At 39.5% G+C, this 25,962-nt stretch overlaps 2 protein-coding genes across 10 annotated transcripts in view; both read left to right on the top strand.

Annotated features, from left to right (window-relative positions):
• MTM1 (myotubularin 1) overlaps window positions 1–3,453 on the top strand; it is a 76,785-nt gene extending 73,332 nt beyond the window's left edge. For 2 of the 3 annotated variants that reach the window (XM_048864992.2, XM_075132556.1), the window contains exon 15: window positions 835–3,453. In XM_048864992.2, coding sequence (XP_048720949.1) covers window positions 835–1,002 — 168 coding nt within the window. In that variant the 3' untranslated portion in view covers window positions 1,003–3,453. The remainder of the gene's footprint in view (window positions 1–834) is intronic. The other variant, XM_048864994.2, reaches the window with a different exon arrangement.
• Window positions 3,454–8,148: 4,695 nt separating this feature from the next.
• Window positions 8,149–25,962, top strand: part of MTMR1 (myotubularin related protein 1) — a 53,311-nt gene continuing 35,497 nt past the window's right edge. For 2 of the 7 annotated variants that reach the window (XM_048862873.2, XM_048862867.2), the window contains exons 1-8: window positions 8,149–8,380; window positions 11,828–11,933; window positions 17,889–17,912; window positions 20,058–20,111; window positions 22,818–22,893; window positions 24,468–24,562; window positions 24,796–24,903; window positions 25,320–25,421. In XM_048862873.2, the coding sequence (XP_048718830.2) occupies window positions 8,253–8,380; window positions 11,828–11,933; window positions 17,889–17,912; window positions 20,058–20,111; window positions 22,818–22,893; window positions 24,468–24,562; window positions 24,796–24,903; window positions 25,320–25,421 (693 nt within the window). In that variant the 5' untranslated portion in view covers window positions 8,149–8,252. The remainder of the gene's footprint in view (window positions 8,381–11,827; window positions 11,934–17,888; window positions 17,913–20,057; window positions 20,112–22,817; window positions 22,894–24,467; window positions 24,563–24,795; window positions 24,904–25,319; window positions 25,422–25,962) is intronic. The other 5 variants (XM_048862868.2, XM_048862870.2, XM_048862869.2 and 2 more) reach the window with 5 other exon arrangements.

Below are 25,962 nucleotides of genomic sequence, written 5' to 3'. Positions count from 1 at the left end.
TAGCTTTTCAGTTCCTCGGTTGTGAAGAGCTAGGTATGCTCATGACGTGCGTGAGGCCTTGTCTATACTACTGCAGTAATTCGAACTTAGTTAGGTTATTCCAGTTATATGAATAACATAACTGGAGTCGACGTAGCTTAGGTCAATTTACTGTGGTGTCTACACCACGCTGTGCCGATGGGAGAGCGCTCTCCCTCCAATTTAGCCAGTCTTTAGAAGACCCACTAAATCGATACTGCATCGATTGCGGCATCGATTGCGGCAATGTCAATCTAAGGGCTTGTCTACGCTTACTGGTAGATCAGCGCTGCTGCAATTGACCTCTGAATTGATGGGGGAGCGCTCTCCAGTCGACTCTGGTAATCCACCACTCCGAGAAGAGTAAGGGAAGTTAATGAGAGAGCATCTCCTGTCGACATAGCATGGTGTAGACACCGCAGTACATTGACCTAAGCTACATTGACTCCAATTATGTTGTTCATGTAACTGGAATAGCGTAACTTAGGTCGACTTATCACAGTAGTATAAACAAGACCTGAGAATGGGGAAAAGGGAATAAATAACCCTCTCATCATTCAGCAGCAAGCTTTTCTGACTGATATTGAAGTAGCATGAACTGGCTTTGTACAAAGCTGGATATAAATATCTTTTTGTGAGGAAGGGAGGATAGATACGAGGAAACCCTTTTGAGAAGGCTTTGCTGTTCGGGACGTTGGAGAGTGAAAATGTTGGGTGCTGCCGGATTGTTGGGTGGAGTTGGAACAACCTCATGCTGAGGAAACATGGTCAAAGTAACATTGTAAAAAGTCACCTTTATTGGATTTTTTTTTCTAGCAGCCAAATCCAGTGGAGCAGCGTTACATGGAGCTCCTAGCATTGCGTGATGACTACATGAGAAGACTTGAAGAACTACAGATCACAAATAATTCCAAGATTTCCAATTCATCAACCTCATCAGCATCTCCCTCACAAATGATGTCCCATGTGCAAACTCATTTTTGAAGGAAAAAATGTTTGATTCTTTCTCTGAACATTGTAACCATAAGTGGTGCTTAATGTAGATCTATAGTACAAAAAGGAATATTTGAATGCCTTATATTGGACCTCTTCCTAACATGAAATTTTTTAGATTGTCTCCATAGTTGGAAGACTTGAAAGAGCATTCTCTTCAGTTCATTTGTGCCTTTCAGAACCTGTGGACAGGAACCATGTTATCCAACATGGGAAACTTATATGGGATGCGTTAGAAGTGTATTTTGTAAAAGTTTGATACAATTAGAAATATGATTTATTTTTTTCATTAGTATGTATTAATTTATTGCATCGTTCGGTCCTGATCCTGCGAAGACATAACCATGTGCTTAATCTTATGCACTGTGAATAGTGCCATTGACTTCAGTGGGGCTATTCACAGTGTATAAATGTAAGGATGTGCATAAGTCTTTGTAGCCTTAGGGGCCTTAGACTTTTTGAGGCAAAAATGAGAGTTGTATTATCTTCTTGAACTTTCAAAAGCAAAGTGCTCAGAAATAGATTTTTTTTCTAGTAAACTGAAAACTACTCCAGTTTTTATTGTTTAAAATAATTCCAAATCTGAGGACTTTAGGTGCCAAGAAACTTGTAATTAACAATTCAACTTGCTCAACTTTGGATACGTAGTACGTATCCAAAAACAAGATAACTGTATAAAAAGGCTAACTTCTATATCATAGATGACGATTTTAGAATAAATGGATGAGGACTGTGGTGGCTTTGGGGAAAATAAGTTGCAAACTTTTTTTTTTTTTAAAGTTAGCTGTGGAACACTACATATATTTTTGATTCTCGGTTCTGTCAGCAATATTTTCTGGATTTTTGCTTTCATTAATTTGCCAAAAATAAAGAATGGTTCTCAAGAAGATACACACAAATCTAAAAAATAGGATCCACAAAGACTTTGCTTAAATGTCCAACAGTAGCAATAAGCTTAGCTTTTATATGTTTTCTAAAATGAAACATGCCTATTCAGAGCAGTTCTTATACCAAAATAGTTTAAAATTCTTCAGATTATGGGTAATGAGTTGGGAACCTCTTAAATTTGTAGCTAGTGTATTTAATCTATTCCTTTAACAAATTTATTCTTTATCAAGTATTTAAAGGGATTTCAGTGTATAAGGTTTGCAGATAATAGATTGTGCATTGACTGAATCTTTCAACGAACTTGGTTTGAAGTTATTTCAGAGGCTTCTAGTGTTACATTTATAATTTGCTACTTTCAGGTATTTTTTCATTAGAATTACAAGCACTTAAGGCAGCACAAACCTTGCTACTTGATATTTTAATTCATATTTGCATATACTTGGAAGTTTTAATGATTTTCAGGCAATTGAGTACATTTTGCAATATAGGATTTGTAAAGGACTGTTCATAGATAATATAGTTATTTTAAAGGGATTGTTTGACACTTGAGGCTTCTACCTTTGTAAATTATTGTACATGTAAGTTTTGATCTACAAAATGTAACAGCAAAATACAATAGGATATGTATAAATTAAGTTTGTATAAGTATATAAAATATAGTTTATTAGAAATTCTCCAGTTTTTGTAAAGTGTAAATATTTGGGTACAAAAGCTAAATTTAAAGCATAGAGTTCCATAAAAATCAGTTTAGAGAACATTGGAACATTTTAGAAATAGTATTTTGCATAGAAATAAAAAAGCACCTCTTAATTTGATACAGTAAATATTATGCTAAGAAAATTGCACTGTTTTTTTCAGGGAAATTCAGAATATTGCTTGTATTGTGTGTGTTCTAAGGACATATGGCTTACCTCCACTTATATTTGTCCTCTCAATTTTACTCTCCCCTGAATCTGTCTTTTATATATTATTCAGCATATGTATCTGGAGCAGCAGCTTTGAGTTCCCCTCCCCCCAAGATCTTAGCATGTTAAGATAAATTGGGTGCAGTACATCTAATGAACAAGGAAGCTCAAATTCATGGCTACTTATCCCTATGGCAGAGTATAACTTAAAATTTTAAAAACTATGCAGATTCTGATGTAATGGCCTTCTATTTGTATATGGTTTATAAAAAACTAGTTTTTTATTACAGTTTTTGAGAATTGTAGTAGTTGGATCAAACACACAGTAGAATCTTTTTCAGCAGTATGCAGGAGGAGTTAAGAAAATCTAGTTTTTACTTTGTAAACACTAAATGATAAACCTATTGTTTGGGAAAGTTTAATACAGTGAAAAGGATTTAATGCACTTGTTTCATTACATATATACAATTCATTTATATTGCCAATACAGTTGATACTGCATTTTTTATGTAGCTAGAGCTGAAATTCATTCTTTGAAAACCTCTAACTTAGCTATATGTTCACTTGGATTCTTTCTCAAGACAATGATTTAGAATAAAATCCTTGTTTTTAATTCTATTAAAATAGTAATTTTAAATACAAAAAAGAACCTTTCTAATTCTTTAAGCTTCTATTTGTTATAGGATGCTAACCTTTTAACCTTAACGTGACCATGGATATAGGTATGAAAACTATTATCATTATTAATACACAGCTTTTTCTGTTTGTTTTAAGCTGCTTATTTAGGTCCTGATCCTGCAGTTCACTGCATGCTGGTGAACACTGAGGCTCCACATGGACACAGCAGTGGATTGTAGAACTGGGTCTTACACAGCAGTTAGCTCAATTGTGTTTGACCAAGGTAGTTATATGAAAATTGCCAAACTCTTAGTTTAGGGAGGGTGAATGAGAAGAGAATTTTTAGGCATTTTTAAGAGCAATGTTGGGCAGTCTTTTATTGTGCTATGTTTCTGCACTATACCATGGTGCTGAAATGACTGGAGTAAATCTTCATTGTGACAAATCCCCCAATACTTCTCCCAAAAAAAAATATTCTGCTTTTTCTTTTATATCAGACGGGGTTTAGATGTAAAAGATGAGGAAGCTGCACATACATACCATGCACCACTACTGTGATTACCACTGCCAGCTTCAAAATGTTGGTTTCCTTCTCCCATTCCTACCTGTATACTATCTCAAAGGCCTGGAATGACCACCCAGTTGTGTTACATCACTTCTTGGATGGTGTTCCAAGAAGGAGGAGTGCTAGCCAGAGACGGGCTCCACCTAACAAAGAGAGGGAAGAGCATTTTCACAAGCAGGCTGGCTAACCTAGTGAGGAGGTCTTTAAACTAGGTTCACTGGGGAAAGGAAACCAAAGCCCTGAGGTAAGTGGGGAAGTGGGATACCGGGAGGAAGTACGAGCAGGAGAGCACAAGAGAGGAGAGCTCCTGCCTCATACTGAGAGAGTGGGAGGATCAGCGAGTTATCTTAAGTGCCTATACACAAATGCAAGAAGCCTGGGAAACAAGCAGGGAGAACTGGAAGTCCTGGCACAGTCAGGGAATTATGATGTGATTGGAATAACAGAGACTTGGTGGGATCACTCACATGACTGAAGTACTGTCATGGATGGGTTCAGGAAGGACAGGCAGGGCAGAAAATGTGGGTATGTGTGGGGGTGCTGAAGTCAGGGATGGGGTCGTGGGGGGTGCAGGGCAGAGGGCTGGGAGTGTGTGTGTGGGGGTGCAGCGATCAGGGACGGAGTGTGTGGTAGGGTGTAGGTGTCAGGGCAGAGGGCTGGGGGTGTGGGGTAGGGTCGTGGGGGTGCTCCCAGCCCCCTGCCCAGAGCGGCTCACGGCAGGGCACTGGAGGAGATATGCCCCGATTCCACCCCCCTTCCCCAAGGCCTCCTCCCCAGAGCAGTGAGTGCGCTGCGGCTGGCTTCTCCCCCTCCCTTGCAAAGGCCATCAGCTGATCGGGGGCAGGGAGGGAGAGGAGGAGGGGCAGGAACCCAGCACGCTGGGGGAAGAGGCAGGGGAGGGAGGAGCTTGCCTGCCCTGCAGCAGCAGCTGGCAGGACCAAGCTTCTTCATCCTGCCCCCGCGGTGGTGGTGGGGGGGCAGGATTTTTAATGGCGTGCTGCTGCCTGCTGGGGTCCCGGCCCTGCTCAGCCCACTGCCGGCCTGGGTTCGGCAGCTGGCTGAGCAGGGCCGGCAGCTGGGACCCGGCAGGCAGCAGCGTGCCATTAAAAATCGGCTTGCGTGCTGTCTTTGGCACACGGGCCATAGGTTGCCAACCCCGATCTAGACTGTTCTCAGTGGTAGCAGATGACAGAACAAGGAGTAATAGTCTCAAGTTGCAGTGGGTGACATTTAGGTTGGATATTAGGAAAAACTTTTTCACTAGGAGGGTGGTAAAGCACTGGAATGCGTTACCTAGGGAGGTGGTGGAATCTCCTTCCTTTGAGGTTTTTAAGGTCAGGCTTGACAAAGCCCTGGCTGGGATGATTTAGTTGGCAATCGGTCCTGCTTTGAGCAGGGGGTTGGAATAGATGACCTCCTGAGGTCCCTTCCAACCCTGATATTCTATGATTCGCACTACCTTTTCCTTATTCAAAACTCTTCTAAAAATTCACTTTTTACCCTTGTTGCACATTCTCTGCATCCCAACATCACAATACAGGTACACTGATTATAAACTAACTCCGTCATTGCTGTCTTCTCTGAACCTGTCTTTTAGACTGCTAACTCTTCAAGGCAGAGTCTTGCTTTTGTTTTGTACAGCACTGAGGATATTGGCATTGCTCAGCAAAACATTGATATTTTGAAAATGTAGAGTTTTTAGCTGCTTTGTAAATGGCAAAATTGTTACAGTTCAGACTTATCAGATTGGGTCTCTAGCACACTATAATTCTTCATAATTGAGTGACTTGTAAAAGAGCATAAAATCCAGCTGCATGTATATGAGTAAAAGAAAAAGATGTCAGTATAAAAACCCCAGACTTCAACATCTGATTAAACCTATCTTGTTAGAGAGTTTTTTAAATACTTTACTCAAATATTGGAATGCTTTTCAATTGGTTTGGTCTCAAATCAATTTCTTTCACATGATTGGCATATTTGAACTAGCATATTTGCTAATTACTAAAGATGCTATTGCTTAAACATGTGTGCTTCTTAAAAATCTGTGTAAAAAGTATGAGAGCATCTCAAACTCCAGTTGAAGTTTATAAGCCTTGTTCTTTTTTTCTTTTCATTTGGCAGGCTACTTGGAACAAACGTTATGCAATCAGACTTTTTAACCAGATTCCTTAGAGTTCTTACTAAATTAAATCTACCACTGCCATTAGTGAAAATCTTTGATATCAACCCTACTTCCTCTTTACAGGAAGAGCTTGCTGCTCCAGTATCATCTTGTAATCTGATTGATAATAAAAGCTATGCCACCAGTTACAGAACAGAAGATCAATATACTTAGCGCAGTATACTCTTCCCTTCTTTCAAAACTGGCCATGTTATCAAAAGGATCAAAGTAAAAAATCTGTCTTATTTAGACTCAGTCATCCAGTAGTAACTTCAACACACTTCAAACTTCCCATAGTTAAAACTCCCTGAAATTTTGGGCATAGGCTACATTTGACATTTAAAAAAAAATTAAACCTGTTGAATCACTTTAATTAGTAGGTTAGTACCATAACTAAACAACCCTTTCATTAAAGTGAGATAAATGAGCTCCTCCAAGCTCTATTTAATAGAATCATAGAATATCAGGATTGGAAGGGACCTCAGGAGGTCATCTAGTCCAACCCCCTGCTCAAAGCAGGACCAATCCCCAATTAAATCATCCCAGCCAGGGCTTTGTCAAGCCTGACCTTAAAAACTTCTAAGGAAGGAGATTCTACCACCTCCCTAGGTAATGCATTCCAGTATTTCACCACTCTCCTAGTGAAAAAGTTTTTCCTAATATCCAACCTAAACCTCCCCCACTGCAACTTGAGACCATTACTCCTTGTCCTATCCTCTTCTACCACTGAGAATAGTCTAGAACCTTCCTCTCTGGAACCACCTCTCAGGTAGTTGAAAGCAGCTATCAAATCCCCCCTCATTCTTCTCTTCTGCAGACTAAACAATCCCAGTTCCCTCAGCCTCTCCTCATAAGTCATGTGTTCCAGACCCCTAATCATTTTTGTTGCCCTTCGCTGGACTCTCTCCAATTTATCCACATCCTTCTTGGCAACAAGGGCACACTGCTGACTCATATCCAGCTTCTCGTCCACTGTCCTTTTCCGCAGAACTGCTGCCTAGCCATTCGGTCCCTAGTCTGTAGCGGTGCATTGGGTTCTTCCATCCTAAGTGCAGGACCCTGCACTTATCCTTATTGAACCTCATCAGATTTCTTTTGGCCCAATCCTCCAATTTGTCTAGGTCCCTCTGTATCCTATCCCTGCCCTCCAGCGTATCTACCACTCTTCCTAGTTTAGTATCATCTGCAAATTTGCTAAGAGATCATTTATGAAGATATTGAATAAAACCGGCCCCCAGGACCGACCCCTGGGGCACTCTACTTGACACCGGCTGCCAACTAGACATGGAGCCATTGATCACTACCCGTTGAGCCCGACAATCTAGCCAACTTTCTACCCACCTTATCGTCCATTCATCCAGCCCATACTTCTTTAACTTGCTGACAAGAATACTGTGGGAGACCGTGTCAAAAGCTTTGCTAAAGTCAAGAAACAATACCTCCACTGCTTTCCCTTCATCCACAGAACCAGTAATCTCATCATAAAAGGCGATTAGATTAGTCAGGCATGACCTTCCCTTGGTGAATCCATGCTGACTGTTCCTGATCACTTTCCTCTCATGTAAGTGCTTTAGGATTGATTCTTTGAGGACCTGCTCCAACTAGGGACGGGGGTGAGGGGTAATAGGAGCCTATATAAGAAAAAGACCCCAACGTCAGGCCTGTCCCTATAAAAGCGGGACCCCTGCTCACCCTAATTGAAACAGCTGTGATCCCCAGCGCGCCCAGCTTTACAAGGCAAGCTGGCGGCGGGCAGGCTTGGTGTACAGAGGGGAGCCCTGGAGCGCAGGGGCCGAGGGCGCTATGGGCGGGTGACCCCCTGGCCCCTTTGCAGACCCCCCCTGGGCCTGGGGTGTGGGAAGCTCTTCCCCTGCCCCTCGCTGTGACGGACACAGGAGCGTCTCCCCCGCTGCGTGAGAGGGGCAAGCGGCGCTGTGCGGCCCGGCCCGGCTCAGGGGCGCTGCCTGGCCGCCCGCTCCCCGCCCTCTCGGCGCCGCGGAGGCCTGTGGGTAAGCGCCGCCGCCAGGTGACAGTTCCTGCCGCCGCCGGGGCCGGGCTGGCGGAGTGAGGCCCGGCGGGAAACCGGCAAATCCCGGCCGGAAGGATGGAGCGGGCGCCGGGGCCGGCTCTGGAGGGCGGCGGCGGGGCCCGCAGATCCGTGCGGCCGACAGGGCTGGGGGGCGCCGCCGCCGCCGCGGGCTCCCGGCAGCCCAGCGTGGAGACCTTGGACAGGTGAGCAGCCCGCCCTCCGTCCCGGGGTCGCTCCCAGTCCCGCTCTCCCTGGCGGGCGCTGCGGGGCAAATCCCCCCCACTCCCCCCCAGCCCGGCCGCCGGGGCTCGTCCCGCTTCGCGGGCTCCGGGTCCCCCGGGCACTAGTGCGGGGCCTGGATCAGCCGCCCGGCGGGGCGAGGGCAAGTCCCAGCCGTGCGCGGGGCCGCGCTCTGCCCTGAGGAGACCCGCAGGCAGCGGCGGCGGCAGGAAGGCGGAGACCGGCGGGGGGACGTGGCCCAGCTGACGGGGCCCGGGCCTGTGGGGTGCCAGCGCCCCATTCCCCAGCCGGGCCCCCCTTCGTGGGCTGACCATCTCTGGGAGGAACATAACGGGCAGCTCTCGCTTGCGGTATGGATAGCCGAGGGGGAGAGGGTGCAGGTGAAAGAAAAGTAACTTCCCCGTGAGTTAGTGCAGAAAGTTTGAGACTGTTGTTGTACACCCCGCGGTGCCCTGTAGCTCACGGTGCAGCTCAAGCAAGGATGCGTTTGTGACATAAATCTGGAGATGGGCATTGTCACCTCACAAACAAATGCAAAACCCTCCAGTTTGAGGGATGTACTTGATATCTTAAAAATGGGGAAAAGATTTATTCCCTAACTTACCTTCCTTAAGTGGTATCTGAGAGAGCGTTTAAAAGCTCCTAATACCTATGTATGTTACGTCAACAAAAACAAATCTAATATGCACAAACTGATGGATAATATGGGGGGAATGTGAGCAGCTGGAATCAAGCAAAAAGTGCACCAAAACAGTAATAGCATTGGGCTTCATATTAGCTTTAGACTGTGGTATCAGGGTAGTCTCTCCCCCCCTTTTTTTCTCCTTCCATCCTGACACACATTTAATGGGCTTGGAATGATAGGAAAGAATGATTTCTGGATAATATACTATAGCGGATGTTGCTTGATATCAAACTACTTTGTGAAAAGCATGTTGTTAAACTATCAGTATTTATATAAGGGAAGTGAGGAGCCACTTTCAGTCTTGTTTTCAGACATTTATACATTTCTGCCCAATACCCTTTTGGGTTGAAACTCCTCCTGCTCGTACCTTTCCAAAAGAGAATTTTCGTGCAAGTTCAGTAACATTTCCATTAGCTGTTAGAGTTATCAGAGCATGTGAGGAGAGTATCTTTTCAGTGGTTAAGATGGAAATTTGGAATTTAGATAATTAAAGAGTTGGTTATTTTAAAAATATTTTACCTGTAGTGTTCAAAATATTTTTGTTCAGAAATTGGAAGAGAATAGTATTCCTTTGATACCAGTGGTAGGCTGGGGAGAGGGCATGCTATGCATATGTGAGGAACAGTACCATGGTACCAATAGTGAACCTTGCAGCTCCTGGCACAAAGAGGAAAGATTTTTATGTGCAGCTGCTGCAACATCAAAGCAAGCCTAGCCTGTGCATGAAGTGTGTCTCCTTCCTCCTATGATATTGACATTCATCATTGCTGTGATTCATAAGAACGGTCATACTAGATCAGACCAATGGTCTGTCTAGCCCAGTATCCTGTCCTCCAACAGTGGCCAGTGCCAGGTGCTTCAGAGGGAAAGAACAGAACAGGTTATCATCACGTGATCCATCCCTTGCCACCCATTCCCGGCTTCTGGCAAATAGAGGCTAGGGACACTTCAGAGCAGGGTTTTGCATCCCTGCCCATCCTGGCTAATAGCCATTGATGGACCTATCCTTCATTAACTTATCTGATTCTTTTTTCAACCCTGTTATAGTCTTGGCCTTCACAACATCCTCTGGCAAAGAGTTCCACAGGTTGACTGTGTGTTGTGTGATAAGGAGAGGGCCAGTAAGTAAGATCAAAGAGACAGGTGAGCAAAAGAGAGAGAAATACTATCATTAACTGGACTTGTAGCTAAAAATTCATACACTTCCTCTGTTCCCCAAAATGTGGGTAGAGGTCTCTGCAAAAGACGCAAGTGAAACTAAAATCCAGTTCAAGACTAACTATGGTAAAAGAGACTTCTCTGAAGCAGCAATGTAATTGATTTTTAATAATGAAACCATATATTAAGAAGTGGTGCTATGTAAAGTTTATGCAGCAAGGGAGAGAACTAATAAAATCCATGACTAAAAATTACTTGATGGTCTTCCACTTCAGATATGTAGCTGCTGCCGTGCTCACCACGCTTATCTTCAGCCAGCACCTCTTGAAACCCGTATGCTGTTTCTCATTATGGCACAGTGCAATTAGTGTGTGAAAGGCCTCTGAAGTGGTATCTTGTGCTCTTGATGAACAATCTGCCACGCCCCCTCAAATCCCAGTTTTACCTGTTTGTGCTATGTACATTTGTGATTTATTAGTCATTCACTTGTACCATTCTGGGAGTATCCCAGAATTCAAAATTAGCGTGTGTGTTTGTTCATTATATACTATTTTTAAAATGTATTGTACTTTCTGTTCCTGACTTCAATTAAAACACTATGTATGCAGAAGAACCTCACCTCACTAAAATGCATTAAATTGTTGAAGCACAATCTGAGATTATACTGCTGTGCTTGGAGCAGGGACAACAGGGCAATGGGGAGCATCCTGTTACCCCCCCCCCCCCCCCCATCCTCTCATCTGACACTGAAATGTACTGAAATAGACCTAGGGCACTTAAAAGTGGCTGGTGTCAAATTACAGTGGATCCTCCCCAGTCTCCATATTTGTTAGTCTCTGAACTTCACCAATCTGCACTGTCCCAGTCTCACTCACACATTAGTCCAGATTAGTGAAATTCTGCTGTAGACTTGCCTGATGCAGTATCTTTGGGGGGGGTCTTGTGTGCTTGCTAAACTACAAGGTTCAGTAATGTGAAATGGGTCTCCCTGTCATTAGCAAATGCAAAAAAGAAGATACAGCTAGGTAGAAAATTCCCTTGAGGAAGAGTTATACATATCTTTTCTTATTGTTTTAGAGGTGTTCCCTTAGAGAATATCTAATTTCTTTTTAAATGGCAGTGTTAGAATAGCTTTCTATCTCTTAGGTCTTATTTGAATAATAGTGTCACATATATGAAATTCTTGAAAGCACTTAGGTCCTGGAAGCACTTGCTCAAAATAAATTATTTTTTATGGCCTTAAAGAGAAATATATGAATAGTTTTAACAATATCTGATAAGGGAATCAGGAGCTTCATGTCCCCAGGGCCCTGAACATTTTTGTAGATTAACAGTTGCACGTCTGAATCAAAATGAATGGCAAATTCCAGCAAAATTGAATTCTTCTCTGTAATCTGCTCAGCAAAAAGGTTGTACTCTGTTCTTAAAGAGTATAATGTCATTAGTGTTTGTGTAATTGTTTGTTGGTTGTATTCATGTGGGGTATAATTAAATGTTCTCAGCACTTCCTCAGTGTAAAGTAGTAATCATTGCTAAATACTCTGAAATATTTATTTTGTTCTTGTAGCCCTACAGGATCCCATGTTGAATGGTGTAAACAGCTCATAGCTGCTACCATTTCTAGTCAGATTTCAGGTTCTGTGCCATCAGACAGTGTATCCAGAGATTACAGGGTAAGTGACATCTATCATTTGCGGAATACAAAAATAGTTGTTCAGTCTGTTGAAATGGGTGGGCAGGAAACTTCTTGCTACTTTGATTTATCTACATGGCAAACACTTGAGTGGATCATTGCCCATCTGAGAGTCAAATGTCAGTTAACAGCGAATAGAGAGGTGCAAAGATTTTCTTTGTATTTTATCTCTCATTTAGAGTAACTTCACTGAGTTCCACAGAACAAAAGGTAGGTAGAAAAAGAAAGGAAACTTTGAAGGTGGTATTTTACAGTCATGGTGTGATTTTCTTCTTTCCTTTGATTTTTGTCTAGAAATTTTCTGGAAATTGGTTTCTTTTTTTAATTATAGGAATGAAATATTTGTTTCTTGGTTTGGAATCTTGTCTATGCACCATGCACTCAGGAGAAAGAATTGAGCTATGTGGATTTCACAAAAATTAAATATAATTAGCCTTGGTGAATATTAAATGAGCATATCTTCTCCAGGTGTGAAAAGAACATTTACCTATTTTTACTTTTTTTCCTTTGTTTTGATGTGACATGTCACTATTTGTGGAACGATGTCCCTTTATAAATCAGAACAGACTTTCTCTTGTTTGTTTTCTCATCCAACAATATAGATGTCATTGAGACAATGATTATGCAATGTCTTAGCTCTGATTAGAATCTTTAGGTTTTTTCCTCCCTCCCTTTTCATGCTCTCTTCTGTTTCCCTACATAGAATCATAGGACTGGAAGAGACCTCGAGAGGTTATATAGTTTAGTCCCCTGTGCTCCTGGCAGGACTAAGTATTATCAGGAGCAGTGTGTATTAAATCTCTCTTGCACTGCAAATTGACACAAGTGTTATCTCTGTTTCCAGTCCCCATAAAAGTCCAAAGTTGCTGTTAAGTTCAGGTCTTCCATGTGCTTTATATTCTCTTTCTTCCCTGGAATTAAAACAAAATTGTGTGTTCTGGATGCAAAGTGTCTAAATAAAGATTTTATCTTGTTTGCTTTAAACTGGAGTTTAAAATAGCCTACCAATGCTTTCTGGGTTTAAAAGGCCTTGAATGCTCTGTACAAACAGCATATTTCCTTAACTTCTGTGACTGCAGGTCAAATTCAGCGTGAGCTTGAAGATGAAGTTACTAACTGTATTTGATCTTAGTCTATTTAAAACTTCACCTCACAGAGTTTGTCACTATGTTGGCACAGTCAGCAACTTGTACTCAGAAAAAGCTTAGCTCTTCTATACTCTGGCAGCTGAATTGCAAATGCTCGCTCTGGGTCAAGGCTGATGTCTTTGATAAAGCATTGTGGGAAACCTTGCATTACAACTGTCTGTTGTATTTGCCCTGTAGATCAAGGACTTCATTTTAGCAGAATCCAAGTCTGCGAGTTTAGTGTTCAATTCACCATTTGAGTTATTATGCATTCCTCCAGAGGAGAACCAGTTTTTTAATCTAAATAGTCTGGTTCTCTATTCCAGACTGATCTTGCACATTACTTAAAAGGGAGAAATATTTTGAGGCCTAATGAGCAGCATTTAAATCTATCTCATTCTCTGTCTGTTACAAATAAAAAAAAATTAAACCTTTCTATGCTCAAAATCCCCGTTGTTTATAAATTGTATTTAACATTACATGTCTATGAAAGGATAGAATGAGCTAAACTCCCACATTTGCAAATCACATTGCAGAGTTTCTAATCATAAAATTTTATTTACCTATCCTGAATAATAATGCATATTTTTTTTAAAAGCTAAGAAGCTATTATATGGTGTTTTCCAAGTGCTGCTTTGGAAAAGGGCCTCCTTTGCATTATAACCTCTCTTTCAGATACTTAGTTCTACTGTCCTATTGCCTCCTGATTGCCATGGAATATCCAAGGTTTTACGTATTTCCGGAAAATCAGTTGACTACTGCATACACAATATGTTTTAAATGTCACAATTTGTTTTTAAAGTGGGTGAATTTAATGTATGTGTAAGTGAGAAACTTTGTATAGCAGTAACTAAAATCAAGAGCAACATGGGCAGATGCTGTGCAAACTTCTCCACACAGTTGTCAAAGCATCTGAGTCTTTAATTGCAACCTTCCTATTCTGGTCTTGGGTAAATCATGCCAAATAGCACTAATTTTTGTATGGCTTTCTTTAAGGATGAGGTCGCCATGCTTGTTTCCTCCTATGATCCAAGTAAAGTATCCAGAGATACCTCACACACTTTTCATCACAGTTTTGATATGCATCTGCATTAGCATTTCTCATTTTGAAAATGGACACGGTACCTTTTAACTAATACAAAGTTAATTAAGTTTAGGCAATAGAATATGTATTGACTTGTGCATTTATCCAATAAATTTAACTTACCATATTTACACAATAGATTGTAATGGTTGTGAAGTAATCATTCAAGTTGATCAGCTAGAATGTCCGTGTAAAACTGGCCAACATATTAAATGAAAAAGTTGTTATAGATGAGTAAATGGCAAACAAAAGAGAATCCATATGATTATAATATAATAGTGCCTATAAAGCTTTCCATCTGTCGATATCACAGTGCTTTTTGAAGGCGGGTGAACCTCATTAGCCTCCTCTTACAGATGAGGAAGCTGCGGTGTAGAATGGCTAAATGACTTTCACAAGGTCACCCAGTCAGCAAAGGAAAGCCAGTTTCTAGACTCGCAGACTGGTACCCTCTCCATTGAACCACACTGCATTCAGTGCCTTTTAAAATCTTGATTGGCATTTAAAGAACGTAACACATCAAAGAAACCATATAGGTAGCTGACTTCTAAATTTGTGTTCAGAGTTGTTTGCGTGCGCAAATTGGGTACTTAGTCTGTCTTCCCAATTTGTGAGCAGATTTTTGATTATACAAATGTAAAGGCAGTTTTGAAAATGTGCCCCTAAGTTTTTTGATTTAAATTTCTAGTACAAAAACTGAGACTTAAAGCAGGAATATAGTCCTGAATTGCAGTGCACTGTTACAGAACTTCTGTCTTCAAGGCTGAATAAAACTGTGAGCAAGAGAGAGCAAATATACTCCTTTCTGAATTTCATTCAGCCTTGCTAATTAAAGTTCAGAAGAAGCTTTGAGATGGATACTTGCTCTTCATGATTAGTTTAAAAATATACAGTTTGGGGCCATTGTCGATGTGGATTGCTCAGAATACAACTTGCCTTCATTACAAAAGCAAGCAATTGCTAGACCTGGTTGATCAGGAGGTGCTGTTGAGTCATCTGTGGGAATGAATGCGATAGCTTAAACTGTTTATGTTCAGGCCTAATGGGTAGAGTCTAGTGGCTTATAATTCTTGCTCTTCCTGAGGGTTCTGCCATCACGGTCTCAATACGAAGGTTCTCTTCTGTCATTCCTTCTGCTCAACGTGTGTGAGATCACTAGGGGCAACAATACCCCTTTTTTGATTGAATCTACATCTTTTAGTCTGCTTGCTTTCCCAGTGTCTGGCCTACTTAGCTGTGGGTGAAAGCTAACTAGCTGGCTTAAGTTCAGCCCAAAAAAATCAGAGGCGAAGTTGTAGTGAAAGCATATCTAGGTATAAGTGTAATGATGGGGTGGGGGAGGATTATTATTGTATCCTTCCTTGAGGGGCTGTTCCACCCTTGGTCTTGTCAATATGCACACTCAGGAGTCTCTTTGCTCATTGCTGCTGCTGAATTCATAGGTAACAGGATGCTGCAAAATGCATTCTGCCCTAGCTAAAACTTCTGAGTCACTCTGATGCAGACCTCACCACGATTATCTGTGACTTGGTCACTCTGGTCTGGGCTATTTTAAAGTGCTGTACCCTTGGAAACTGCCTACCTCTTTAGCTAGACAGGCAGATTTGAATACATAACATCAGTTTTCTTGACAGGTTTCAGAGTAACAGCCGTGTTAGTCTGTATTCGCAAAAGGAAAAGGAGTACTTGTGCCACCTTAGAGATTAACCAATTTATTTGAGCATAAGCTTTCGTGAGCTACAGCTCACTTCATCGGATGCATACAAGCATTCTTACAACTACAATACCCACCTGCAGAAGTAAAGAAACAGATTGATAGAGCCAGAAGAGTTCCCAGAAGTCACCTACTACAGGACAGGCCTAACAAAGAAAATAACAGAACTCCACTAGCCGTCACCTTCAGCCCCCAACTAAAACCCCTCCAACGCATTATTAAGGATCTACAACCTATCCTGAAGGATGACCCAACACTCTCACAAATCTTGGGAGACAGGCCAGTCCTTGCCTACAGACAGCCCCCCAACCTGAAGCAAATACTCACCAGCAACCACATACCACACAACAGAACCACTAACCCAGGAACCTATCCTTGCAACAAAGCCCGTTGCCAACTGTGCCCACATGTCTATTCAGGGGACACCATCACAGGGCCTAATAACATCAGCCACACTATCAGGCTTGTTCACCTGCGCATCCACCAATGTGATATATGCCATCATGTGCCAGCAATGCCCCTCTGCCATGTACATTGGTCAAACTGGACAGTCTCTACGTAAAAGAATAAATGGACACAAATCAGATGTCAAGAATTATAACATTCATAAACCAGTCGGAGAACACTTCAATCTCTCTGGTCACGCAATTACAGACGTGAGAGTTGCGATATTACAACAAAAAACCTTCAAATCCAGACTCCACTGAGAAGCTGTTGAATTGGAATTCATTTGCAAATTGGATACAATTAACTTAGGCTTGAATAGAGACTGGGAGTGGCTAAGTCATTATGCAAGGTAACCTATTTCTCCTTGTTTTTTCCTACCCCCCCCCTTCAGATATTCTTGTTAAACCCTGGATTTGTGCTGGAAATGGCCCACCTTGATTATCATACACATTGTAAGGAGAGTGATCACTCTAGATAAGCTATTACCAGCAGGAGAGTGCGGTGGAGGGAGGTATTTTTTCATGCTTTGTGTATATAAAAAGATCTTCTACACTTTCCACAGTATGCATCCGATGAAGTGAGCTGTAGCTCACGAAAGCTTATGCTCAAATAAATTGGTTAGTCTCTAAGGTGCCACAAGTACTCCTCATCAGTTTTCTTGGCTTTCAGATGGCTCCCCATCAGCTTGTGCACTTCAGATTGAATGATTATCTATTTTTTGTTTCTTAAAATGTCTGTTGGTATGTCCCTGAATCCATATACACAAAAGCAACACATACAGTTGTTACAAAATTCTGAGTATCATGGCTCCCTCTCCTCTGTGTTCCATGGTGGGAGTTTCACTCCACCACAAAGCTTTTGCAAAAATACAAAGGTCAGGAGGGAACATATTGTGCTGCAAAGGGGAATGTGGAATTTGAAGCATGTTGAGCTTGCTTTTTCTTGTTAGACTTGTACTAATGTGCCATACACAGGCAGCATACTTGGTTTTGGGGGCAATCTAACTCTCTAAATTCATAGTGTCTTACGTAAATCTCACCTGACTGAAAACTTAGTAATAACGTGGTGGCCTTGAATGAGGTGGCATTAGTGGAAAGCCCTTAGATAATAATGGCTGCCTAGAAAGTTTTGGAAGTAAGTTAGGGAAAAGTTAGAGCTAACTACACTCTGGTGTTTGACTCAGAAGTGTAGGGCCATCATTTGTCATAGCTATTATTGTGGGCTTACTATATACTATCCAAAAGGATTGCTAAATTCTTCAATTTTTCACTAGTATGTTGTCACTGAATAAAAAGATGCTTAGGACCTGATTTCAAGAGCTTGACTCCCATGTAGACATTAAAATGAAGTGTCCAGATTTTTAAAAGTGCTCAGCACGCTTTGTTGAATGCATAGGGAGCAGCTGTGTATTGTGCAGTTTTGAAAATCTTGCTACTAATTTAAGTACCAGAGTGGGAGTTGAGCTCTTCTGAAAATCTGATCTGCTGCCTGATGTCGTCTCTGTCACAAAGCAACATTTGAATGCACATTTTGTTGGATAACATTTTGTATTTTAACTAACAGGTATACAAGAGGCCTGATATACGGGTAAGAATACATTTGGCTATTGGCAAAACAGCCTCCTACCTGTTTGTCTTTTGTGCTGTGTTGAGAACTTAGCGTGCCTAGTGTTCTTTTTTATGTCATTAATGTTTTTTATGAACCAATCAGACCATTTTGCTATGCAGCTCAACAGCTTGTTTGCCATTGCAATCTTTTCATGAGCAGTAAAAGCCAATGTGTGAGAGAGCCGTATATTTAAGTTATGTTACAAATGTGCAGTACAAACTTCAGTTTTATTATATTAACTCCGACAAAACGGATGCTCATGACTGATGCTTACATGGTTTGGACTACAGAGCACTGTATTAGTGAGTTTAATGTGTTATCTATGCTAAAGAATTTCAGTAGTAGTTTGTGGAAAAACAGTAAGTCTTTGTTTATTCTATTTAAATAAGATTTCAATTCATGTTTGCATTCATACATGTTTTACCTTAATAGATACAGCCGTTGAGCAAAATAGAAAGTTGGGATTGAAGTTAGATGCAATGACCTACATCTTTTTGATGATAATTTTAGAGGCTGGGTTTTATCCAGTGTTTAATGATATAAAAATTCATAGCTTTCTCTTTCACTTTGGAACATTAATCAATTGAGAAAAGAGAGGGTTAATAGTCTGATTTTATTCTCTAAATATTTTAACACTGTCATTCAAACAAGGGTTTGCATTTATTAAAAAAATCAGTTAAGCCTGATCCCCTGGTTTGAGATGAATCAATTATTTTCACATCTGAAAGCTACTTGGATTTGTATAATAATTGTAATACACAAAGATCAATATTTTCAAGGACAAATCTATCAGAAATTGGAATGAAATAACACAAGAAAATATGTTAAAATAATAAAACTTGATTGTTTTCTTTGGTTTTTCACCTTTATCAGTAAATGTTCAAGGATGAAAAATCATCTTCAGTGCCTGTGCATACTTTCTGTCATCCGTAATCTGTCGGTTTAGAGCTCAATTGCCTTTCTTCCAGTTTTTCCTTTTCCTGGGATTCTAGCATCCACCTTTCTTTGGATTTTAAATATAGAAACAGTCTTCAGCCATTTCTCTGGCCTAAGCTTTAAATAACTACTATATTCACTTTAATAAGGTCTAAACGTTGGGAATCCTGTGTCATTTGAAAGTGGTGGCTGTTGCACTGTAAATTTTTTTAGAAGGATGTAAAAACAATGGAACCTATGTTTTCTACAAATGTAACCCCTTCTGTTAATTTGTTTTCTTTTGGGGGTTTCATAGAAGTGATTAAAATTATATTTATCAAAGCAGATATAAACTGTCTTTCTTTCAGATTTAAGACAAGAAGTGTTATCTGTTAAACGAGAAGTTTTTGTATTTGTGAATTGGGATTGATCTGGAATGTAATCCAACTCTTTGAAAGATGATGGTGGTTTCATTCCAGTTAATTTTGGAATCAGACTGAAGAATAATTTTGGCTGAAAGTAGTAAAAAACAAAACAAAAAACTTGCATATGACCCAATGACCTTTTGTGTTCTTGCCTGTAACACACAGGGATCTTTTTATGATGTAACTTATATAGTAAAAGAGATCCCAATATGATACAACAAGTGTAAGTACATAGAGATGTGAATCTTTTGGCTAATAGATGTAATTTGTGTATATTTTTAGCAGATGTTTTTGACAGTAACATTTAAACATGTGATCTACACAATACAACAGTTCCTTAAATTATCTGAATACTAATGGATATGGAAAATATTTAATTTTTTTCTACAATAAAAAATGCATGAATTTTCCCTTTATACTACTACAACAAGCAATACTCAATTTCTTCTATTTTTAAGCATGTGGCATACATAATTTATATTCTGCATTTTCTCTGCTATAAGGTTGCTTGTTTTAAAAAGACAGTACATACTTTGTGTTCTTTGATACCTGCACTGACTCTTTTCGTGAGACTGCAAATAAATATTCCATTTCATATTGTGTCATAGCTGGGCTTAATAGCTGTGAGTAGTTTATGCAAAGAGTGGAAGGTGTTGAATAAATAAGTTGATGTTGAAGTATCTACTGTCTCTTTAAAAAGTGTGATTCTGTCCTTTCACCTGTTGTCTGCATGTTTTTTTCTTATTACCCCTCTTTTGCCCTACTGCTGTCTCATGCAATGCAGGAGATTCAGGATGGACACAATGGCTATCATTCTGAAGCAGAAGCTGATCAGGTGGCAAGTTTTACTCCTCGTTTGTTCATTAACTGTGTAGTAAATTACTGTATAATAGCCCATCTACAGTATGTAGAAATCCTCCATTGTTAAGTTCTGGGGAGCAATAGAGAATTTCAGAATATTACCTCTAAACTCCTATCATTACAAACAAACAAACTGCACCCAAAAAACTAGAAACAGCCCTCTCCCACAAGCAGAGTTTTTAACCCCAGAAGGGAGAAGTGCCAGAGATATCATGAAGACCATTATGGACTTGGCAACATGCATTGCTTCTGAAGCTCTTTTCTTCGGATTCAGGGTTTATTAAAAGTTTATTGCACCTTAATTTAATAATATTAATGGGTAGCTATAAAAAACCCTGTTTTCTAATACTACGTTTTTAAGGCTCTGAACAAATAACGTGCATAAGAATCTAAAATGGTGGCAACATTACCTCCCAAAAGCTTAGCTATGAATATATTCTTTGTGGGGGTGGGGGAGAAAGCTTCTGCTGAAAATAAACTGTGATTCTAAATGTTTTTAGACAATCAGCTGTGAGAAAACTACTTGGACAGTAATGTGGTTGAACTCTGACTTTAAATAGAATTTAAAGGAAAGCCCCCTCTTAAAATGTAGAACTTCTGATAAATGAAAAGCAAAATACAATGCTTAACTGCTAAAACAATAGAATTTGGTTTTTGGCATACCAGATTGTGTATGAAATAATGTGTTGAAGTTCTTATAAAGATTTGGTTAAAAATTCCTAGTCTTACCTGCATGCATCTCCCCTAATTCATTAAGATTTTCTGCAGATTTTCTGCACTTCAAGAGAAAAGTGACCCTGTGTGGGACTGAGTAGGTGAAGTGTCTTTACAGTAAATTATAAGGATATTTTTGCTTTCATTCAAAAGATGTTTGTCTTCTGTGTACTATACAGAAAACATTATACATATTGGTATGTCTAAAAATGTTTGGTTATATCGGGAAATATAAATGTTGTTCCTACTCTTTATTTTATACTGGACACATGCATTGATAAATAAATTCTTTAATAAAGAGTACATAAATTATTATTTATCTGGGCCTAAGGTAAATTATGTACTTCCAATTTATGCAACTTCTTGCTTAAGCAACTTATTTGCTTCTGAACTCAACAACCACTATGTTACATTTGGTTGAGATCTAGTGCTCTTTCTTAGAGACAAATGTGTCAGGAATTTTTAAAATATAATTTGATAACGATCAGTCAGGACTGGCATTTCCTAATGAAATTAATACATCTTTAAATTACACATACCATAATGATTTTCAAAAATATTTTACTTTGATGTCATTTTTCAAATTAAAAGTTATGTTTCTGACAATGAAGAAGGAATTATATTCTGTCTGGTGCAGGAAGGAAACCCCATTTGCCAAGGTAGCGCTTTTGTGACTGTATAAGAGGTCATGAAATATAAATTATAACACTGCACTTGGACCCCAGTCTAGCAGAGCATTTAAGCATGTGCTTACCTTCAAGCACCTGAGTAGTTCCATTGACTACTACACTACACCCTGTTCCATGATAGAGCTTAGATACCAAATTCTGCTAGTTTCAGACAAAATTAAAAACAAAAAGCCCATATGAATGTATGCTAAGAAAACAATTTAATGTTAAAGGTTTGTGTTTAAAAATATAAAATATCTGATAATCTTATTTCCTTGCTTGCAAGTCAGAAATTTGTTACAAGGGATGAGTATCTGTATATGTTTCTATATACTATGAAACTAGCTCACTGTTTATATTCTTCTAATGTAAAATATTCCAACTTTTACACCAAACACTTAAAATGGAAATCCTAAACTCTCACCAAAACATCCTGTGTTGTCAGCTCCTTTATATGGTCATTAAAAATTTTGTAAACCCTTAAGTTCTCCACTAAAATCTTCTTCAGAACGTTACAAACATCAGCAGAAAACTAAAGGCCCCTTGTTGCAGTATTTAAGGAGGAAGCCATTCACCTGAACATTAGCTTTAAAATCAATCCCTGAATTTATATTGACTGGCTTTTGAGACTCTCTGGAAAACAATGTGACATCAAGCTATAATCTGAATTCTTAGTTCTATCATCTCTATAAAATATCTCCGTCAGACCAAGTGGTGCTTACGACAATGGTACCTTGTCAAGTAGGGTATAGTAGAATGTGTCTGTCTGTCTGATATATATATGTAAATATATCTATTTTTTTTTACATATAATGTGATTTGATTTTTTTTAATGCTAAATAATTAAACTTCGCATACTATTCTCTTTGATAATTAAATGTTAGCTATTTTAATAAGGTGTCGAGAAATAAAGAATATAAATGCTTTTAAATAAACTCTTCTAAATCTTCTTGAGTAGATGATAACCTAAAAACACAAAGATTAGCCTAATTTTTTTGGCCTAATTTTGGGCAAATGGTATTGCTTACGTTTTTGTGCGCTATATATGTAGCTGGCACGTTAAATTAATCGTGTAAGTGGTTTGTTACTAATATTTAAATGTCTGCATAATAAATACTTTGTTACCTACGATATCAAGCCCTGTTTTCTAATGCAGCATTGTTTAACACAGTTGTGCTTTGGAAAAAGGATACACATTCTCATGCTCCCATAACCTCTTAGCAAAAGCACTTTGCAGCAAAGTGTATCGATGGTGTGCAGATGGAATGTGAGATTTACTCATGGTTTTGGATTTCTGCCAGGCACTGAGGGATGGAAACAAGCTGGCACAGATGGAAGAGGCACCACTTTTCCCTGGAGAATCAATCAAAGCGATTGGTATGTGTAGTTTTGAATTTATAGTATTAAATCATTACTTTATGAATAAAGATAAAATCAAATGGTTTCTGTATTGGTTTTGTTCTTTCTTCTTATAGTTTATAATTCTACCTTGAATGATCAAATTTGCTACGGATTTTCTTAGTTATTCAAACCCTAACGCTATGCTATAAGTAAATCAGTTCAACATAGTGTAAACAGATCTGTGTGGTATTTTATTTCAACAAGCAGCTGATCGACACAGACAAATTAGCAAGGTTGGAGGGAGGGTGCATCTGTGCTCAAAATTTCCCCATAGGTCATAAATTCATTCCCGAGTTTCAAGCACTTCAGGATTTAGCCCGGAAAGAAAATGAAAATGTGGTGTTGACTGTCCCATTTTAATTAGATCTTTTGCAGTCAAATGACCTGCTGTGGAAAGTTGTGTGGTGGAATTAGTTTGTAGGGACCACAAAAAGATCACTGACTACCAGAATGGAGATTGTAACCCAGTCTGTAGTGGCAAAAGGTACACAGTCACTCATTCTACTATCAAGAGCTCTAATTGGATACAGTCTTAATGCCAGATTTTTCAAACTGCTCCAAAAACCTGAAATAATCTGTGGAAATCTGATAGCTATATATAAACCCTCTCTGTTTAAGTATGTGCAAAATAGAAGGCCTTAGGTTTTAGTTTTTGTGAAGTAACATAGTTTGATCTTGGGGTGTTTTGTTGGATGCAAGTAGAACAGTTATGTGAAACCAGGTTGCTAAACTGTCACTCTTTATTCTACTGAAATGTAAAAATTATTTTTCAAAGGTATGCAAAACCCAGATTTGGACATAATCTTTGCTCAGACACATTACTTGAGCAGCTAACTTGAGCATTAGTTTCAGGATGACTGTTGCTTGCCACATGAGCCTTCCCATCTGACTAATGTAAGGTGTGACAAGGGCAGAGAATGCTGTTGTGATTGTCAGAAAAAGGGAGATATGGTGTTGCCTGGTATTTTTGCAATATGAAGACTTTGGGACTCCTCGAATTCTGATTTGAAGTCGATGAAATGTGCACAGAACTCACATATGGATGGTGACAGGACAAATAGCTATTATTCCAAGCCACTGTGGTTTTCTTAAATATAAGATACAACAAACTGGCAACTTTGGAGAAAGGCAAAAGGCTATTTCTCATGTTACATAAAATATTTGTATGCCATTTCATGGACTCCCCACAAAAACATTCTGTATAGTATAGCTCCAATAAGGAGTAATGCTTCATGTCACATCACCATTCTCTTAGGCTGGTTTATGGTGGGGATTTAGCACGTATTGCTTAGAACTGAAGAATTTGATCATTCTCTTTGTAAATACCTTTTTAAAAATGCAGAGGACTTTTTCTTTCAAATCAAAATTTGAGAGTAGAAGGTCAGTTATAGTGGCTTTGAAATAGTTTCATATAGAAGTCTCAAAGATCTCTAGTACATTGGAACTGTAGGAGGTTTCTTGTATACAATTTTTGTTTTTCTATAAAGAGCTTCTTATAGCACAAATGCCTACAATAATAAAATGGAACTTTCATTTCTGTCTTTTTCCAGCTAAAGATGTCATGTATATCTGTCCATTTATGGGAGCAGTCAGTGGTACACTGACAGTGACGGACTTCAAAATGTATTTCAAAAATGTTGAGAGGGTGAGACTTTAAGATATATGTGCATATTTCTTCCAGCTAGAATCTGAAGTAGATTTTCAGAAGGTGACAAACTTAGTTTAAATTAAATGTAAAGTAGTTCCACAGCAATCAATTCAAAAGGAACTATAAAAAGACTAGTAGAACACACAATTTGACATGAATTATGCTAGATTACATATACTTCCCAAGGCAATTAAAAATGTTTTTATCTTATTTTTTAATCCGAATTTCAGGATCCACATTTTGTTCTTGATGTTCCCCTTGGAGTAATAAGTAGAGTTGAAAAGATTGGAGTGCAGAGCCATGGAGACAACTCCTGTGGTATAGAAATTGTTTGCAAGGTACAGAATGAATTCCTAGGAAATGCAGTGGATGCCTATCTATTACTGTTTAATTGCATTAATTTCATTTTTGTATTAAGGGGAACCTGCACCCACAATGCCTTGTGTTATTGTTCTATCTGATCCCATAAGCATGCTGGGTTTGGATGGAATTTGGATGGGAAACTTGCAAGAAATGTTTCACCTCATTGGTGAATTCAAGGGTATAATGCCTACTTCAGTGGCATATTGAGACCTTCCTGATTTTTCCAGTAGTCTCATTTTAGAACAGAATTTTGTTAATGACTAGGAGAGTTAGAAAATGTGACTTGCCTTAATGTCAGTAGCCAGTGCTTAGTTTCAGTCAGCTTTGTAACTGCATCTATTTTTTTTTTAATTTATCAAAGTGTAAGAGAGTTTGACTTATTTTCTGACAGGATATGAGAAACTTGCGGCTTGCCTATAAACAGGAAGAACAGAGCAGACTGGAGATATTTGAAAACCTCGTAACTCAAGCATTTCCTCTTTCTAATGGGCTGGTAAGTACTAAAATGGGGAAAGGACTGCCTGCCTCTGTTTGTCGTCTTCTTGGAAGTGTAGGGAAATAAGCAAATACTGCATAACAAATATATTAATTTGTTGATTCTAGATATCATGAAGCATTCAGATTACTCTGGCTTGACTTCTTTATTTCAGTAATTTACAGAACTGAGAGCCAGGTGCTGCTACCAGTGAAAACAGTGACTTTATTGGTTTCAGGGTTTGTTGACTTTCATTATAAGCATTTGTCTATAATAGATAATTGGGGAATTTCAGAATGAAGGATAAAGGAGTTTGGTGCCTAAGGCCCAGTTTGGGGACTGTGATGCACAAAACTCCCACTGAACCCTGTAGGTGCCTAATCTCACTCAGTCCCTAGGCACCTATGTTTCTGCCTCTGGGCATGCACCCTGCTTCCTTCCTCTGGACAGCAGGTGGCTTATCTCTCACCTAAACCTCAGACATTCACAAACTGGGGAAGATAGTTGTTCGACCACCTAAGTCTTGTGTTAGACCTGATCCAGTAGGTACCCTCTGAGC

The sequence above is a fragment of the Caretta caretta genome, chromosome 9, assembly GCF_965140235.1.
Source record: "Caretta caretta isolate rCarCar2 chromosome 9, rCarCar1.hap1, whole genome shotgun sequence".
In the NCBI taxonomy this organism is placed as follows: Eukaryota; Metazoa; Chordata; order Testudines; family Cheloniidae; genus Caretta; species Caretta caretta.
Note: the sequence above shows the minus strand (reverse complement) of the source record. Positions and strands in the feature narration are given on the sequence as shown.